This window comes from Gouania willdenowi, chromosome 17 (assembly GCF_900634775.1).
Source record: "Gouania willdenowi chromosome 17, fGouWil2.1, whole genome shotgun sequence".
NCBI classification, from domain to species: Eukaryota; Metazoa; Chordata; class Actinopteri; order Blenniiformes; family Gobiesocidae; genus Gouania; species Gouania willdenowi.
Window position 1 is genome coordinate 5,093,162 of NC_041060.1, and position 18,827 is coordinate 5,111,988.

Genomic DNA, 18,827 nt, shown 5'->3' on the forward strand with positions numbered 1-18,827 from the left:
TATATATATGTAAAACATATATGACAATAAATAAAGGCGAAAGCCCCGATTTAATTAATTAATTAAATGCTGTGTTAATGCTCTGACTGGTCGTTATTCTGTTGATCATGTGACCCTCAGATCAGATACAGTCACATGTTTATTTAATTGTTCAAAATAAAAAGATCAAATGAAGTACCAAAGTGTGTGTCCTGCTGTGAAAAAGCGTATTTAGAGTCGGAGGCGGAAAACCGGCCAACGTGGCAACTTTGGAACAGCGTTTACGAGGCGTTCCCGAGGAACACGTGAACGCGCAACAGAAAACGTGTGTGTTTATGTTAGACCACACACACACACACACAGAGAGAGAGACAAACACGCACCGTAGCAACAGCAACAATGAAGGACAACATTCTGCCGAGGATTCTGGTGATTATCGTCTGTCTGGTGATTTTCGTCGCCGTTTTAATCGTCAACGCTTTGGCGGGAGCGGGACGAGGTGAGTTCATCACTTTTAAATCCTTCTTTCCAGTGTTTTTAGTCCATTTTTCTCTGACACGCCTCCAGTTTAACTAGTTATGGAAGCTAGGAGTTTGGTGTTCTGACTCAACTGGAAACAGGATTATCTAATGACCGCATGCTTCATGCAAAGGTAAAAAACTGAAAATCTTGATGCTTATCTTTCGTCGTGAACGTGTTATTATTGCTTATCACACTACATGATGTCACTGATCTTTTAAAAAATTGTTAAAATAAACCGTACCAATAAAGTCCTCCAAACTAGTGTAATTTAGCTTCTGTTACCGCGTCCTAAAGCAGGTTAATGTTGTCTACAAGACGCTTAGTTTAGGATAAAATCGAATACAAATGTAAAATACGCCCTATAACATTGTTACAAGCCTTTAAATGGATGTTTGTGGTGCTATTTTAAGTTTGTGATGGTTATCCTTTAGTGCGTCACCAATAAACACGGTGACCAGTTGAAGCGTGACACTGGCCGTTCTCACAAAGTGCTGAGCGAAACTTCTATTTTTAGGGTTTTTTTTTTTTTAATTTATAAAAGTGTGTTAAAAGGTAGGGTTTTTCTTTTTACTGTAATAGCAGCTAAAGTTTGGACAAATAAAACAAACGTAGAATGCTAAGTGGAACATCTGTTCGACAGATGACAGATGTTTTAGATTTTTCCCAAAACGGTCAGGGTGTGGCTCCTTCAAAATAAGAGCCAACATTACTCTAAAGATAGATTTTTTTTTTTTTTTTCCCAACAGAGAGAAAAATGTGTCATTAACTTTGATTCATTGTAATCAATGATGTCACACGTTGTTGTTGTTTCACATTTTAATGATTATTTTTTATTCTCATGTGTCTCCAAACACAAGAAGAAAGAAGAAGTTTATGTTTGATCTGAATGATTCACCTCACATTCCCTCTGACTCAGAGTAGGAAACACCACGTCTCATCTTCATCCTCCTCCTCCACCACGATGATGATGATGATGTTCACTCTTTATTCAAATGTTTTCACTCTCATTTTTCTTCTTTTATCTAAAGTCTGAACTCTCTCTGTCTAAAAACAGGAACAACATGTAGACTAGTCTTTATAAATGATGATTTATTTGCTGACGCACTTTCCTCATTCTGGAATCAAGTATTTTAGAGCGTGCCATTTTCCTTTTTGAAAATTTCCAATTTCCCTTTCAGAATTTTCCCATTTCCGTGTTTGTTTACACGTTTCTGTTTCCTCGTCTTTGTCTAATCATTCATTACAGACATTAGAATCAGAATTCTAATCCCAGGGGGAAATTGCTTTCATTACAGCCACTTAAAAAAAAAATCACAATTCAACAAAGATGAAAGAAATAAAACATTAAAAAAGTGTATAATTAAATAAAATACTTCCTCAAATCCTACCAAACATGTTCAATATAGTTAATGGAATTAATTAATTCTCTGCTGTGTTTACGTTAAATACACGCGCTGAAATCCCGTAGGATTTTGCATGAGATTTGACGTCCAGCCATTTGCCAACATGCTAACATTAGCCCACCTGTTTTAATGTGGAAATATGGAGGCAATGTGAGATATATCGTCCTAAAACATGTGGACGAGGGTCATATTAATATTTAAATCTTTCCATTTCAGAAGTAGTCATTTCACCTCAGATTTAGTATCTGTGTTCACTCGTTTACAAACACCAATTGTGTGTCAGTTTTAGATATTTTCCCTAAACATGTATGTGAGGATATATTTAGTGTATGATTGTAATTTCTGCTTGATTTGAAATACAAGGACGTGAATTTTTGTATTTTCCATCTGGTTTCCGTGATCACAGAATATCGGAGGCCGTGGCCTAACGCGTCGTAGCATGTTGTGTGGTATCGTATTGTGTCATAGCGTAACATTGCGTGTGGTGTCATATTGTATCATGTTGTAGCGTATCGTGGGGAGTCGTGTCGTAGTGTATCGTAGCATGTTGTATCGTATCGTAGCATGTTGTAGCTTGTCGTGTCATGGCATTTGCTGTCGTAGCATATTGTTGGATGTTGTAGCGTGTTGCATCGTGGCATGTCGTATTGTGTAGTGTTTTAGCGTATTGTAGCGTAGCGTGTATTGTCGTATCGAAGCGTGTGTTGTCGTATCGTAGCATGTTGTAGCGTGTTGTATAGTAGTGTTTGGTGTCGTATCGTAGCGTGTTGTGACGTATCATAGCATGTTGTAGTGTGTCGTAGCGTATCTTAGCATGTTGTGTCGTATCGTAGCGTATGGTGTCGTGGCATATCGTAGCGTATTGTGTTGTATCGTGTCATATCGTAGGATATCATATCATGTTGTAAGCTAGCATGGCGTGTCCTATCTTAGCGTGTGGTGTCATATCGTAGCGTCTCTCTCCGTGCGTCCTGTCCTATCATTTTTGTCTTCTCTGTGGTGGAGCAGCTGCTTTGTGTTCTTCTTCTTCTACAGAAACATTGGACACACTGAGCTAACAATAACTTCCTGCAATGGTTTCCAGGTCCGTTCCACTCGTCCACTGGGAATGTGTCATCACGCTTTGAGACGGACGTGACTCCAGCTGGTTGGACCTTCTCCATCTGGGGCGTGATCTACACATGGCTCACACTGATGGTGATCTACCTCACCTCATACGTCTTCAGAGGGTACGTGGGTGTGGCTACAGGTGTGGGCAGGGGGCGGAGCTTACTGACCCGTGTGTGTGTGTGTGAGCAGGTCGTGGGCCCAGAGTCTGCTGCCTTATGCCTTCTACTTTTGCTGGGTCTCCAACCTCCTGTTGAACATCACATGGCTGCTGGTGTGGGACAGAGAGATGATGTCCGTGTCTCTGGTGGTCCTCCTCCTGGTGGTCATCACTAACGTGGGCGCTCTGTTCTGCTGCTGCTACGCCACTGATTATTATGGGCTGTGGTTGGCTTCGTACCATCGGAGGGACTTGTCCTGTCTGAGGATTCTGGTACGACACGTCACACGCTGCAATATGAGTCACTTATTCACCGAGAACACCAACACAAGAGTTCCAAAAACACACATGATGACAGAAAGATTAAAAAGACAATATAAATACACAAAATGACCTTAAAAAAACAAAGAAAAATACACAAATGAAACAAAAGAAAAAGAAAATAACAGAAACAAGACAGCAAAACTACAAGAATACAAAATGAGTTTGAAAAGAATCACACAAAACAACAACAAAAATGCACAAATTAACGCCAAAGAAATGGCACAAATTGATTCCAAAAATACACAAATAAAATACAAAATGCACTAAAAAAATACACAAAATGAACACAAATAGGCAAAACAGCAATATACAAACAAAAATACACAAAATGAACAAATATATATAAAACAAACAAAAATACACAAATGCTATATATATTTATACTGGTTTATACTATATAAATATATACTGTATAGTAGTTCATTATGAATGTGCTGTGTCACTGTTTAGGTGCAGAACGGTTTAGCTCTGTACACCACGTGGACATCCATCGCTGCTCTCATTAACCTGGCTCTGGTTCTACATCTGGCTGGAATGGAGCGCAGCACGGCGGCTACGGCGGCACTCTGCCTCCTGCTGGGAGAGGTCTCAGTGTGGTGAGCTCACTTGTGGATTTTAAAGCTGTGGGTCGGGGTCCAGCTTTGGGCCGCCCCGTCCCTGGTGCTGCTAGAAGCTGAGTGTGGATTGTTGTTCAGGTTTATTCTAGAGAACTGGGTTCTGGATCGCTGGGTGAGGAACATCCTGACGGTTTATCCTGTGGTCATCGTGGCTTTGGCGGGAAATGTTTACAGACGCTTTGACCCTGAACACCCCACACCCAACGCTGTGTTCACAGGTGAGGGACGCACACGCGCGCGCACACACATTCCTGCTCCACGCACTCTACACATGTCACTGCCTGATCCTTTCAATGCTTATGCAACTGTTTTTGTGATGTTTTTAATTGTAAATTAAAAAAGACAAAGAGGAAAACCCAGCGTAAAATGAGTGCTACGTTGTAGTGTAACAGCTCCCCCTGGAGGTACAAATGCTTCATGTAGTGATGTGTGTAACTACGCACCCTGCAGCATCACATTATATAGATGTTTATGTATTATTTAAACAGTCTTTAAAGCGTTGTTATTTTCTGTGCACTTGATGAAGTCGTATAATATTTAAATTCTGAAATAATTGCTTGGAAAACAGGTTTAGAGGCAGAATTAAAAAAAAAAAAAAGATTAATGAGAAACATTTCATCTCTGTCTGTAATTTAATAAATACCAAATTACATGTTTGTCAAGATGGATTTATCTGTGTACCAACAGTAATACTTTAATTAAATACTTACATACTAAAGTAATAATAATATATTTATATAAAATAATAAAACTTGTACATAATATCAATAAAATAATAATAAAAACTGTAATGATGTGCCCGAGTCTGTTTTTTTAAATTACATTTTCATTTATCTAACTATACACTTACGTCCATATCTGAGGCTAACGCAAAAGATAGAGATTGAAATTATTGTGAATTAATGTATTTGATATAAATAAAGATAGATTACATTGTTTTAAAAAAACAATTATTCACATTACCAATCAAAAACGAAAATAGATCATAATTCAGTCAAAACATGAATTTACAATAATTTGGTAAATCTTGGCAGCAGGTTTAGATGCACACACTCAAAATTCAAAAAAAATGTGACAAACAGGGCTTTGTTTTTTAAAATATCTGCATTAATGAATAATGATTTAAAAAAAAGAAAATTAAATTAGGGTTAAACAAAAAACTTTACTTTTATCTTTATTATTGAACCAAACCTAATATAACCAACTAACTAACTGTATATGTGTGACTCCGCCCCCTCCCAGTGGTGCTCCTGGTGCTGGCCTGTATCCTGTTTGTGTCGCGGGTGTTCACGGTCATCTGGAGGAACAAATGGCGTCCGCTGCTCTCTCCAGGCTCTGCTCGTCTCATGGTTTCTCCTCTGGACACTCGAAAATTCTCTGTTTTCTCCTGAATCAGCGTCTGTGCGTCGCCGCCAAACTCTGTGTGAAGAAGAAGCTCCATCATCGGCCGTTGTTTCCTTTTTTTTTTTAAAAAAAAAAAAAAAGCTGTTATGTTTGATCTAAGCTACTGTGTTTAAGTGTTGCATGGTTTTTAATTTTTTAAACGCTGCTTACTGACGGTGTATTGAAGTCTGTCACAAACGCACTTTTTGCTTCTTTTGGAGCTGAATTAATAAAATAAAGCAACAAAAACACGAGTGAAATGCAGCTTCTGTTTCCTCCATTGAATAAAAATACACAAAACCACAAATTTGATTATTTTGAAGAGCAAACATAGTTTAAGAAATCAATTGTATGGAATTTTTATTTCTAAAATGTACTATTGGTTTTCTGGACATTTAATTTCTGCTGTGTCTCTGACCAATCCTAACTTTTTATCTACTGTATTATTTTTCCATAAACATTCTTGTTTTCCCCAATTGCAGAAATCAGTTCCACGCTTTTAATAAGTAAGTACAGTTCCTGGAAAATTCTGCTCATCAGTTGGAGAAATATGGTCATATGTAAAAATGCACATATATTTTAGTCAGTTTTGAACTCTGTCACGTTATCATCATGGCTGTTAGCTGTGCTAATTGTTCCTTTAGATCAGAGGTTAACAAATGCTATTTTGGTCATTATATCAGGTTTGAAGCAACAGAGAAGCTTCCATATGGTTCCGTCACGAGAAACTGGACCTGACAAAGTATAAATGAATAAAACACCCCCCAAAAAACTGAAAATGGTTATGGTACTAGTGAAAAACTAATAAACAATAAATTAATATAAGACACAGGCAAGCTACAATGGCCTCATGTAAAGGATTTTCAATATTCACAAGTGGTGAAATAACAGAACAAATTTCAGAACTTTTTGAGACCAAAGTGCGTGGGATGTCCTGAAAATGTCAGTAGTGATAGCTATGGTATGGACGGAGGTGTGTTTAGTCAGTGGGAGATTTGTTTGTATATAAAAAATATTATTTGATTACGTTTTAAATAATGTAAATAATTAGGATTAATGAAAATGTTAACAGTGATTTAAGAGATAACATACAAGGTGCGTATGAATAAGAATATATATATTTTACAAAGAGTAAATATGTATACATAATTAACTATAAATAAATAATAAATCAAAGCCCAGCAGAGGGTTAATTAACTGTGTAAAATGTGTGTAGTTCAGACTGTGTCCAGTAGGAGCCGCTGTGGGGACGTTCAGCTCAGCAGCAGAAACAGGAAGTGAAGCTACTTCTGTTTGTGCTGCTGCCAGGACGGAGTTTTCAGGCTCTCAGCATGTCTAAGAACACGACCGAGGCTCGCTTCAGGAAGGTGGACGTAGACGAATACGATGAGAACAAGTTTGTGGACGAAGACGATGGAGGAGAAAGTCAAGGAGGACCAGACGAGGCGGAAGTGGACTCGCTGCTCAGGCAATATCCTTCACTAGGGCTAAGAGTCGGCTCACAGAGCCTTCTATACCCACACCCAGAGGTTTTTTTTACCCACACACTGACCGACTCTTAGTGGGACTACTCTGTTAGTTTGTATCTGCTGTCTGAGCTTTGCATGTTCTCTGTTTCCGGGTGTAGCTAAAACGGTTTCCGGGTGTGGTCCGGTTAGCTCTCTGGGACTCACTCACTTTTCCTCAATTTTCTCACTTTTAATGAAATATACTTTAGAACTGGACTGAAACTAAATATAAACTAAAGCAGGCGGACTAGAAGTATGACTTAAACTGTGTAGAATCCATTCAAACTGAAGCTAAATGCTGCTAAAGTCTAAAAACTAGAGAAAAACTCACTTCGTCCAATCAGCTCCCTGTGTTCAGGTACAGGGGGCGGTACCTTATGGTAAACGAACCAATCACAAGTCATCTCTGTGTGTGAAGGTAAAACATACCATAAAAGGTCATTTTAGAGACAAAAACCGTGTTAATTTGCATCTGAATTTAAAGCAGATTGAAGTTTAAACTTAAAGATGCGGCTTTTGTGTTAAATATTCAAGTTTAAAGTCATTAAAAAAGTTCCTAAAGACTCTTTAAAAAGAATGAATCTGAACAGATGATTATAGTTTTTATTTTTGTAAATGTTACTGTTGTCACGTGACTCAAGCCGAATGTAAACAAAGAAAACTCGGACTTTAAAGATGCTGCATGTTGTTGAGTAAAAACTAGAAACATCTAAACAACTGTCTTTTAAAACAGGGGCTTTCAACCTTGGGGTCATTAGACACTGGGAGGAGGGTCTCCAGGTGCCTTTAAGAAACTAAGAATATTTTCTGAACAACTTGAGCCCATTTTTGCTTATTTTTATCCTTTTTCTGCAACTACACCAAACTTTCCATATTTAAATTTATTTTCATCACTTTTTCTTGCCATATTTTTGCTCCTTTTATTGCATTTTTGCTAAATTTCTCCTATTTCTGACATTTCTCCATCAAATCTCAATGCCTTTTCTGCACATTTTTTCCACTTTCATGACATTTTCAGCACTTATAACCCCTTTCTACCACTTTTCCACCGCATGTCACATATATTGACCCATTATTGTCACTTTTAATCTCTTTTCACCATATTTCATTATTATTTTTGCCAATTTAACCACATTCACAATTTGTCATGGCCATTATTTACCAGTTTAAACAAATTGTTTCAGTGTTGACACTTTGAACCCTTTTTACCACTTTTTCCATCTGTTTTTGGCCACAGTTTGCAACTTTTTACCAATTTCTGTGGTTTTTAAAATTCCATTTCACCACTTTTTGCATCGTTTTCGGTCACTTTTGAAGTTTAAAACAAGGGTTTCCATGTTAAATTTAAGTAAAGGTTGAGTAATTTAAGTTAAGGATGTACGCTTTATCTTTTCCACTGAAACTGTCGTTAAAACATGTCAGCGTTTCATTAAACAGGATATAAGTAAAAAGGACGTAAACTGACTAATTTAATCTAAACCTGAGGTTAAAAGAATCTGAGTTTATTGGGATTAATAAAGTTTTATTTGATTTATATTCATTAGAATAAAAGTTATGTGATAACTTCTGATTGGCTTGTTTACCGTCATGTTAGCCCCACCCACCCTCCACCTTACGCACTGATCCTGGCTCAGGTATGCAGGTTGCAGGTTCTCACACGTTGAGTCAGGAATTCATGAAAGTGGCTGACTCAGCACTTTAATTTGAGTGTGTTTTTATATTTAAAAGTAATAAAGTAGCAGCTTTAGGATTGTTTTTACGTCAGAAGCTTTCAGACGTTTGTTTGTTGTTGTTGTTGTCCTTGACAACTGATCAAAGGGAACACGGCTGCTGCTCTCGAGGCCGTGCTGAAGAATCCTCCAATCAACACCAAGAACCAGAGCGCCAAGGTATCCCAGCGTCCCTGAATGCACCGCCCTCAGAGTTTATCATTTTAACAATTATTTCAAAACAAAAGCTTGCAACAGAACATTTAGTTCTAAAAAAAAATTTAAAAAAAGTAAAGAAACTATAGTGACTAAGAATACAATCAGAATTAAAGTAATACTCCCAAAAAAAATTATAAATATCTATTAATTATTCATAATTTCTCTTTTAAAAGCTAATACACTAATCACAAATGAATATTTATTAATTATATTAAAATACATTATTACATGTGCTTTTTGGAAAAAACTGTATATGATCAAAAAAATCTAATCTTTAAACCTAATAAAAAAAACATTTTTGAGTTGAATGTAAAGACACTCTCCTTCAAAATAAGAGTAAAACATCCTATACCTGTCATCCTGCATGATAGAAATACTTATTCTCTCTATTTTTTTTTTTTTGTTTTAATCTGTATTTCTTGCTTTTTTGGTAAAGTAATGCATTAGAGCGTATATTTAAGTAAATGTTGAGTATATTTCGTTAAAACATGTCAGAGTTCCATTAAAAAGAATAAAAGTCAAAGGAAGTAAACTGACTAATTTAAACATAAAGGTTAAACAAAACCGAATCAAATTAATGTGGATTTATTGGGATTGATTAGAATAAAATGAGTAGATACACCCCTTCAAAATAAGAGTAAAACATCCTCTACCTGTCAACCCGCATGATAAAAATATTTATTCTGTTTATTTTTATTTTTTTAATTATTCAGTATTTCTTCCCTTTTTTTGGTAAAGCAATGCAGTTGAAATAATTATTTGTACCTTCACAATAAAACTGACTTCTTAACACTATGAACGTGTGTGTGTGTGTGTGTGTAGGAGCGTGCTGAGCTGCTGGTGGTCAGAGTGCTGAGCAGTTTTAAAAGCAGTGACATAGAGAAAGCTGTGGGATCTCTGCAGAAAGCTGACGTTGACCTGCTGATGAAATACATCTATAAAGGCTTTGAGAGGCCGTCAGACAACAGCAGCGCAGTATTACTGCACTGGCACGAGAAGGTACGCTTTGATACAGTGATTCTCAACCACGGGGTTATATATATATATATTTTTTTTTTTTTTTTTTTTTAACTGAATAAAATGCAAAAATTAATAAAACGTTTAAATATATATATATATATATTAATATTTCACATTTTATAAATTATTCAATTTTCTAAATTGTAACATTTCTAAATAAGTCTTTAAATGGTAAGTTGTTGAACAATTCAATTTTTTAAATGTTTGCAATTTTCTAAATGTTTACATCTTCTGAATTTTAAAATTTTCAAAATTTTTACATTTCTCAATTTTTTTAAAGTTGTGTTTTTTTAAAAAAAAAAAACCTAATTTTTTAAATGTTCAAAATTTTTACATTTTCTAAATTCCTAAATTTTCTAAATTTCTTAATTTTTTTTAAATAAGTTTTTTTTTCCATGTTCTAAATGTTTACATTTCCTTAATTTTTTTAAATTGGTAAGATTTTTTTTTTTTTTTTCCGACTTTAATCTTGATATTTTGACTTGAAATTGTAAAGTGCATTATAAATCAAATTAATTATTATTATTATTGATTTTGACTTTAATCTCGACCAGTGTTGGGACAAAATTTGTAACCAGACTAAATAGTGGCTGTGGCAGCTGAAGTCTGCCTTTGCCTGTGGTTTTTAGCCACTGGAGCCACCATTTTGTTAGGTCTCAGAATTTGTCATAACATCAGTCTGTGTGATGAGCAGCTTTTCCTCCTAAAGTGTTAGAGATGATTTACTGTATGGGCTGAAGTTGAAATTCTCCACTGGACGTTGGGCACGTGTGTAAGTGTTTCGTGTGTGTGTGTGTGTGTTCCAGGCTTTGGCGGCGGGCGGCGTGGGCTCCATCGTGCGTGTGCTAACAGCGAGGAGGACGGTGTGATGTTTCACAGCAGCTTTTCTTTGTCCTCCTCCCTGGACTTTTGTTCTTTTTTCCTCTGCTGTGCCTTCTTCTCTAAAATGCGCTGCTTTAGGTTTATTTCTACTTTCACGTTTTCTACCAAAAACCTGCTGAGCTTGTTGTTTTTTCTACGACTGAAACAAGAATAAATAAAGTGCTGAACTCACTCTGCTTTGACTCCAAATAATAATTGTGACTAATGTGGGCCAATCAGAGGCTGAGGTGGCTGTTGGGGGTGGGGCAATATGCTATAGTAAGGCCTTAAAATGGGGGGGGGGGGACCTTTTTCAAGGCTTAAAAATCAAGAAAAAAAAATCTGGGATGAGGCTATATTAAGGAATAAAATCTAAAATTGAGTTTAGGCCATCATCAGACCCCAACATATACTACAAATATGCACATACTTAAAATGGGCTGAAAATGCAGTAAGGCAAAAAAAATATCAAAAATCGAAAATTGACCGAACTTTGGAGGTAAGGCACAAAATCGAAAAAATTCAAAATTGAGTTAAGACCATCCTTAGACCCTAAAAATTACTTAAAACGGGCTAAGAAGACAGCAAGTTAAAAAAAAACTGGCAAAAATTGAAAATTGACCCAACTTCAGAGGTAAGGCTATAATAAGGCACAAAATCCAAAAAATTTCGAACTTGAGTTAAAACCATCCTTAGACCCTAAAAACTAATATAAATGTAATGCACATACTTAAAACGGGCTAAGAATGATGAGAGGGACAAAAAATAGAAAAAAAGAAAATTCACCCAACTTTGGAAATAATGCTATAGTAAGGCACAAATTCCAAAAAATTCAAAAATTTCAAAATTGAGTTAAGATCATCCTTCGACCCTAAAATCTATTATAAATGTAATGCACATACTTAAAACAGGCTAAGAAGACAGCAAGTTACAAAAAATGGCAAAAATTGAAAATTGACCCAACTTCAGAGGTAAGGCTATAATAAGGCACAAAATCCAAAAAATTTCAAAATTGAGTTAAGACCATCCTTAGACCCTAAAAACTAATATAAATGTAATGCACATACTTAAAACGGGCTAAGAATGAAAAGAGGGACAAAAAATAGAAAAAAAGAAAATTCACCCAACTTTGGAAGTAATGCTATAGTAAGGCATGAAATGAAAAAAATTCAAAAATTCCAATATTGAGTTAAGACCATCAATATACCCTAAAAATTATTATAAATATAATGCACATACTTAAAACAGGCAAAGAAGACAGCAAGTTACAAAAAATGGCAAAAATTGAAAATTGACCGAACTTCAGAGGTAAGGCTATAATAAGGCATAAAATCAAAAAAAATTCGAAATTGAGTTAAGACTATCCTTAGACCCTAAAAACTAATATAAATGTAATGCACATACTTAAAACGGGCAAAGAATGAAAAGAGGGACAAAAAATAGAAAAAAAGGAATTTCACCCAACTTTGGAAATAATGCTATAGTAAGGCACAAAATCCAAAAAATTCAAAAATTTCAAAATTGAGTTAAGACCATCCTTAGACCCTAAAAACTAATATAAATGTAATGCACATACTTAAAACGGGCTGAAAATGCAGTAAGGCACGAAAAATGACAAAAATCGGAAATTGACCGAACTTCAGAGGTAAGGCTATAATAAGGCACAAATTCCAAAAAATTTCAAAATTGAGTTAAGACCATCCTTAGACCCTAAAAACTAATATAAATGTAATGCACATACATAAAACGGGCTCAGAATGAAAAGAGGGACAAAAAATAGAAAAAAAGAAAATTCACCCAACTTTGGAAGTAATGCTATAGTAAGGCACAAAATCCAAAAATTTCAAAATTGAGTTAAGACCATCCTTAGACCCTAAAAACTAATATAAATGTAATGCACATACTTAAAACGGGCTAAGAATGAAAAGAGGGACAAAAAATAGAAAAAAAGAAAATTCACCCAACTTTGGAAGTAATGCTATATAGTAAGGCACAAAATTCAAAAATTTCAAAATTGAGTTAAGACCATCCTTAGACCCTAAAAACTAATATAAATGTAATGCACATACTTAAAACGGGCTGAAAATGCAGTAAGGCACGAAAAATGACAAAAATCGGAAATTGACCGAACTTCAGAGGTAAGGCTATAATAAGGCACAAAATCCAAAAAATTTCAAAATTGAGTTAAGATCATCCTTCGACCCTAAAATTTAATATAAATGTAATGCACATACTTAAAACGGGCAAAGAATGAAAAGAGGGACAAAAAATAGAAAAAAAGAAAATTCACCCAACTTTGGAAGTAATGCTATAGTAAGGCATGAAATGAAAAAAATTCAAAAATTCCAATATTGAGTTAAGACCATCAATATACCCTAAAAATTATTATAAATATAATGCACATACTTAAAACAGGCTAAGAAGACAGCAAGTTACAAAAAATGGCAAAAATTGAAAATTGACCCAACTTCAGAGGTAAGGCTATAATAAGGCACAAAATCCAAAAAATTTCAAAATTGAGTTAAGACCATCCTTAGACCTAAAAACTAATATAAATGTAATGCACATACTTAAAACGGGCTAAGAATGAAAAGAGGGACAAAAAATAGAAAAAAAGAAAATTCACCCAACTGTGGAAGTAATGCTATAGTAAGGCATGAAATGAAAAAAAATTCAGAAATTCCAATATTGAGTTAAGACCATCCTTAGACCCTAAAATTTAATATAAATATAATGTACATGCTTAAAATGGGCTAAGGAGACAGCAAGTTACAAAAAATGGCAAAAATTTAAAATCGACCCAACTTCAGAGGTAAGGCTATAATAAGGCACCGAATCAAAACATTTTAAAATTGAGTTAAGAACATCATTAAACACTAAAAAACTACTTTATCAATAATGCACATACTTAAAACGGGCTGAAAATGCAGTAAGGCACGAAAAATGACAAAAATCGAAAATTGACCCAACTTCAGAGGTAAGGCTATAATAAGGCACAAAATCCAAAAAATTTCAAAATTGAGTTAAGACCATCCTTAGACCCTAAAAACTAATATAAATGTAATGCACATACTTAAAACGGGCTAAGAATGATGAGAGGGACAAAAAATAGAAAAAAAGAAAATTCACCCAACTTTGGAAGTAATGCTATAATAAGGCACAAAATCCAAAAAATTCAAAAATTTCAAAATTGAGTTAAGACCATCCTTAGACCCTAAAAACTAATATAAATGTAATGCACATACTTAAAACGGGCTGAAAATGCAGGAAGGCACGAAAAAATGACAAAAAGCGGAAATTGACCGAACTTCAGAGGTAAGGCTATAATAAGGCACAAAATCCAAAAAATTTCAAAATTGAGTTAAGACCATCCTTAGACCCTAAAAACTAATATAAATGTAATGCACATACTTAAAACGGGCTAAGAATGATGAGAGGGACAAAAAATAGAAAAAAAGAAAATTCACCCAACTTTGGAAGTAATGCTATAATAAGGCACAAAATCCAAAAAATTCAAAAATTTCAAAATTGAGTTAAGACCATCCTTAGACCCTAAAAACTAATATAAATGTAATGCACATACTTAAAACGGGCAAAGAATGAAAAGCGGGACAAAAAATAGAAAAAAAGAAAATTCACCCAACTGTGGAAGTAATGCTATAGTAAGGCATGAAATGAAAAAAATTCAGAAATTCCAATATTGAGTTAAGACCATCCTTAGACCCTAAAATTTAATATAAATATAATGTACATGCTTAAAATGGGCTAAGGAGACAGCAAGTTACAAAAAATGGCAAAAATTTAAATCGACCCAACTTCAGAGGTAAGGCTATAATAAGGCACCGAATCAAAACATTTTAAAATTGAGTTAAGAACATTATTAAACACTAAAAACTACTTTATCAATAATGCACATACTTAAAACGGGCTGAAAATGCAGTAAGGCACGAAAAATGACAAAAATCGAAAATTGACCCAACTTCAGAGGTAAGGCTATAATAAGGCACAAAATCCAAAAAATTTCAAAATTGAGTTAAGACCATCCTTAGACCCTAAAAACTAATATAAATGTAATGCACATACTTAAAACGGGCTAAGAATGATGAGAGGGACAAAAAATAGAAAAAAAGAAAATTCACCCAACTTTGGAAGTAATGCTATAATAAGGCACAAAATCCAAAAAATTCAAAAATTTCAAAATTGAGTTAAGACCATCCTTAGACCCTAAAAACTAATATAAATGTAATGCACATACTTAAAACGGGCTGAAAATGCAGGAAGGCACGAAAAATGACAAAAAGCGGAAATTGACCGAACTTCAGAGGTAAGGCTATAATAAGGCACAAAATCCAAAAAATTTCAAAATTGAGTTAAGACCATCCTTAGACCCTAAAAACTAATATAAATGTAATGCACATACTTAAAACGGGCAAAGAATGAAAAGCGGGACAAAAAATAGAAAAAAAGAAAATTCACCCAACTTTGGAAGTAATGCTATAGTAAGGCGTGAAATGAAAAAAATTCAAAAATTCCAATATTGAGTTAAGACCATCAATATACCCTAAAAATTATTATAAATATAATGCACATACTTAAAACAGGCTAAGAAGACAGCAAGTTACAAAAAATAGCAAAAATTGAAAATTGACCCAACTTCAGAGGTAAGGCTATAATAAGGCACAAATTCCAAAAAATTTCGAAATTGAGTTAAGACCATCCTTAGACCCTAAAAACAAATATAAATGTAATGCACATACTTAAAACGGGCTAAGAATGAAAAGAGGGACAAAAAATAGAAAAAAAGAAAATTCACCCAACTGTGGAAGTAATGCTATAGTAAGGCATGAAATGAAAAAAATTCAGAAATTCCAATATTGAGTTAAGACCATCCTTAGACCCTAAAATTTAATATAAATATAATGTACATGCTTAAAATGGGCTAAGGAGACAGCAAGTTACAAAAAATGGCAAAAATTTAAAATCGACCCAACTTCAGAGGTAAGGCTATAATAAGGCACCGAATCAAAACATTTTAAAATTGAGTTAAGAACATCATTAAACACTAAAAACTACTTTATCAATAATGCACATACTTAAAACGGGCTGAAAATGCAGTAAGGCACGAAAAATGACAAAAATCGAAAATTGACACAACTTCAGAGGTAAGGCTATAAGGCACAAAATCCAAAAAATTTCAAAATTGAGTTAAGACCATCCTTAGACCCTAAAAACTAATATAAATGTAATGCACATACTTAAAACGGGCTAAGAATGATGAGAGGGACAAAAAATAGAAAAAAAGAAAATTCACCCAACTTTGGAAGTAATGCTATAATAAGGCACAAAATCCAAAAAATTCAAAAATTTCAAAATTGAGTTAAGACCATCCTTAGACCCTAAAAACTAATATAAATGTAATGCACATACTTAAAACGGGCTGAAAATGCAGGAAGGCACGAAAAATGACAAAAAGCGGAAATTGACCGAACTTCAGAGGTAAGGCTATAATAAGGCACAAAATCCAAAACATTTCAAAATTGAGTTAAGATCATCCTTAGACCCTAAAAACTAATATAAATGTAATGCACATACTTAAAACGGGCAAAGAATGAAAAGCGGGACAAAAAATAGAAAAAAAGAAAATTCACCCAACTGTGGAAGTAATGCTATAGTAAGGCATGAAATGAAAAAAATTCAGAAATTCCAATATTGAGTTAAGACCATCCTTAGACCCTAAAATTTAATATAAATATAATGTACATGCTTAAAATGGGCTAAGGAGACAGCAAGTTACAAAAAATGGCAAAAATTTAAAATCGACCCAACTTCAGAGGTAAGGCTATAATAAGGCACCGAATCAAAACATTTTAAAATTGAGTTAAGAACATCATTAAACACTAAAAACTACTTTATCAATAATGCACATACTTAAAACGGGCTGAAAATGCAGTAAGGCACGAAAAATGACAAAAATCGAAAATTGACACAACTTCAGAGGTAAGGCTATAATAAGGCACAAAATCCAAAAAATTTCAAAATTGAGTTAAGACCATCCTTAGACCCTAAAAACTAATATAAATGTAATGCACATACTTAAAACGGGCTAAGAATGATGAGAGGGACAAAAAATAGAAAAAAAGAAAATTCACCCAACTTTGGAAGTAATGCTATAATAAGGCACAAAATCCAAAAATTCAAAATTTCAAAATTGAGTTAAGACCATCCTTAGACCCTAAAAACTAATATAAATGTAATGCACATACGGGCTGAAAATGCAGGAAGGCACGAAAAATGACAAAAAGCGGAAATTGACCGAACTTCAGAGGTAAGGCTATAATAAGGCACAAAATCCAAAAATTTCAAAATTGAGTTAAGATCATCCTTAGACCCTAAAAACTAATATAAATGTAGTGCACATACTTAAAACGGGCAAAGAATGAAAAGCGGGACAAAAAATAGAAAAAAAGAAAATTCACCCAACTTTGGAAGTAATGCTATAGTAAGGCGTGAAATGAAAAAAATTCAAAAATTCCAATATTGAGTTAAGACCATCAATATACCCTAAAAATTATTATAAATATAATGCACATACTTAAAACAGGCTAAGAAGACAGCAAGTTACAAAAAATAGCAAAAATTGAAAATTGACCCAACTTCAGAGGTAAGGCTATAATAAGGCACAAATTCCAAAAAATTTCAAAATTGAGTGAAGACCATCCTTAGACCCTAAAAACTAATATAAATATAATACACATACTTAAAACAGGCTAAAATTGTAGCAAGTTACAATAAACATCAAAAACCGAAAATTAGACTCTAAAAACTACTATAAATATAACGCACATACTTCAAAATAAGTTTTTCATTTTCATGCCTTACTATAGTCTTATCAGGTTTTTTTTTAAAATATTTTTCTCATCTTTAAGCCTTACTAGATACTGTAGTTTTATCTCAGAACTTTAAAAAAAAAAAAAATTGTATGCTTTCCTCACCTCAGAAAAAAATTCATTTTTAAATTTTTTATGCTTAGCCTTATCTCAGAAAAAAAAAATCCAACTTTTTTTTCATTTTTATGCATTACTATAGCCTTACCTCAGATTTTTTTTAAAATCTTTTTACATTTTTATCCTTTACTATACAGCCTTATCACATATTTTTATTCCCCACTTTTTATCCCTTACTTTAGCTTTACCGCAGGAAAAAAATAATTTTTTTCACTTTTATGCCTTAGCATTATCACGGAAAAAATAATTTTTTTTTTTGCGTTCGTATCTTACTATAAAAAATCCAACTTTTTTAATTTTTATGCCGTACTATAGCTTTATCCCAAAAAATTTTTTCCCTCATTTTTAAACCTTAATATAAAGCCTTATCTCAGAAAAACAATCTATCTTGCTTTCATTTTTATGTTTTACTATAGCCTTGCCTGCGTAAAAAAAAATATATTTTTTTCATTTTTATAACTTACTATAGCCTTATCTCATGATTTTTTTTATTTTTATGCCATAGAGCTTTATCTCATAATTCATTTTTATGCCTTACCTTAGATTATCTTTTTTTTTCATTTTTATGCCTTACTATAGCTTTTTCTTAGAATTATTTATTGGAATTTTTATGCCTTCCTATAGCCTTACCTCAAAATATTTTTTTAAAAAAATGTATGCCTTACTATAGCCTTATCACTGTATTTTTTATTTCTTTTTTTAATCCTTACTATAGTTTTATCTTAGAACTTTAAAAAAAACAAAAAAAAAACGTGTATGACTTCCTCACCTCAGAAAAAAAAACATTTTTTCATTTTTATGCACAGCCTTATCTCAGAAAGTCATACAATAAAAAAATCCAACTTGTTTTAATTTTTATTCTGTACTATAGCCTTACCTCAGGAATTTTTTTTCATTTTTATGCCTTACTATATAGCCTTATCTCAGGAAAAAATATTTTCTTTTCAAAAAATGATTAAATTTACTTTTTAAGTTATTTTTAAAAAAAAGGGGAAAAAAAAGAAAGAATAA

The 18,827-nt window shown here is 33.6% G+C and overlaps 2 protein-coding genes across 3 annotated transcripts; both read left to right on the forward strand.

The window, feature by feature from the left end:
• The first annotated feature begins 224 nt into the window (after positions 1 to 224).
• LOC114479504 (uncharacterized) lies at positions 225 to 5,691 on the forward strand. Its single transcript, XM_028473212.1, has 6 exons — positions 225 to 478; positions 2,989 to 3,133; positions 3,204 to 3,444; positions 3,946 to 4,091; positions 4,191 to 4,330; positions 5,355 to 5,691. The coding sequence occupies exons 1-6, from the start codon at positions 379 to 381 to the stop codon at positions 5,501 to 5,503; spliced, it is 921 nt and encodes a 306-aa protein (XP_028329013.1). The 5' UTR covers positions 225 to 378; the 3' UTR covers positions 5,504 to 5,691.
• Positions 5,692 to 6,731: 1,040 nt separating this feature from the next.
• LOC114479216 (actin-related protein 2/3 complex subunit 5-like) lies at positions 6,732 to 11,009 on the forward strand. 2 transcript variants are annotated; one of them, XM_028472773.1, is made up of 4 exons: positions 6,732 to 6,966; positions 8,820 to 8,892; positions 9,754 to 9,930; positions 10,758 to 11,009. In XM_028472773.1, the coding sequence occupies exons 1-4, from the start codon at positions 6,827 to 6,829 to the stop codon at positions 10,818 to 10,820; spliced, it is 453 nt and encodes a 150-aa protein (XP_028328574.1). In that variant the 5' UTR covers positions 6,732 to 6,826; the 3' UTR covers positions 10,821 to 11,009. The 2 variants fall into 2 exon arrangements, with proteins under 2 accessions (XP_028328574.1, XP_028328575.1); XM_028472774.1 differs by having other exon boundaries at positions 8,829 to 8,892.
• The last annotated feature ends 7,818 nt before the right edge of the window (positions 11,010 to 18,827 follow it).

What these genes read in the sequence shown, in the direction of transcription:
- LOC114479216 (XM_028472773.1), top strand. Translation starts at nt 6,827, where the DNA reads ATGTCTAAGAACACGACCGAGGCTCGCTTCAGGAAGGTGGACGTAGAC. An exon ending in GTGGACTCGCTGCTCAGGCA is followed by an intron (nt 6,967 to 8,819) that starts ATATCCTTCACT and finishes ACAACTGATCAA; the next exon opens with AGGGAACACGGCTGCTGCTC. An exon ending in TACTGCACTGGCACGAGAAG is followed by an intron (nt 9,931 to 10,757) that starts GTACGCTTTGAT and finishes TGTGTGTTCCAG; the next exon opens with GCTTTGGCGGCGGGCGGCGT.
- LOC114479504 (XM_028473212.1), top strand. Translation starts at nt 379, where the DNA reads ATGAAGGACAACATTCTGCCGAGGATTCTGGTGATTATCGTCTGTCTG. An exon ending in TTTGGCGGGAGCGGGACGAG is followed by an intron (nt 479 to 2,988) that starts GTGAGTTCATCA and finishes AATGGTTTCCAG; the next exon opens with GTCCGTTCCACTCGTCCACT. An exon ending in TGTCCTGTCTGAGGATTCTG is followed by an intron (nt 3,445 to 3,945) that starts GTACGACACGTC and finishes GTCACTGTTTAG; the next exon opens with GTGCAGAACGGTTTAGCTCT.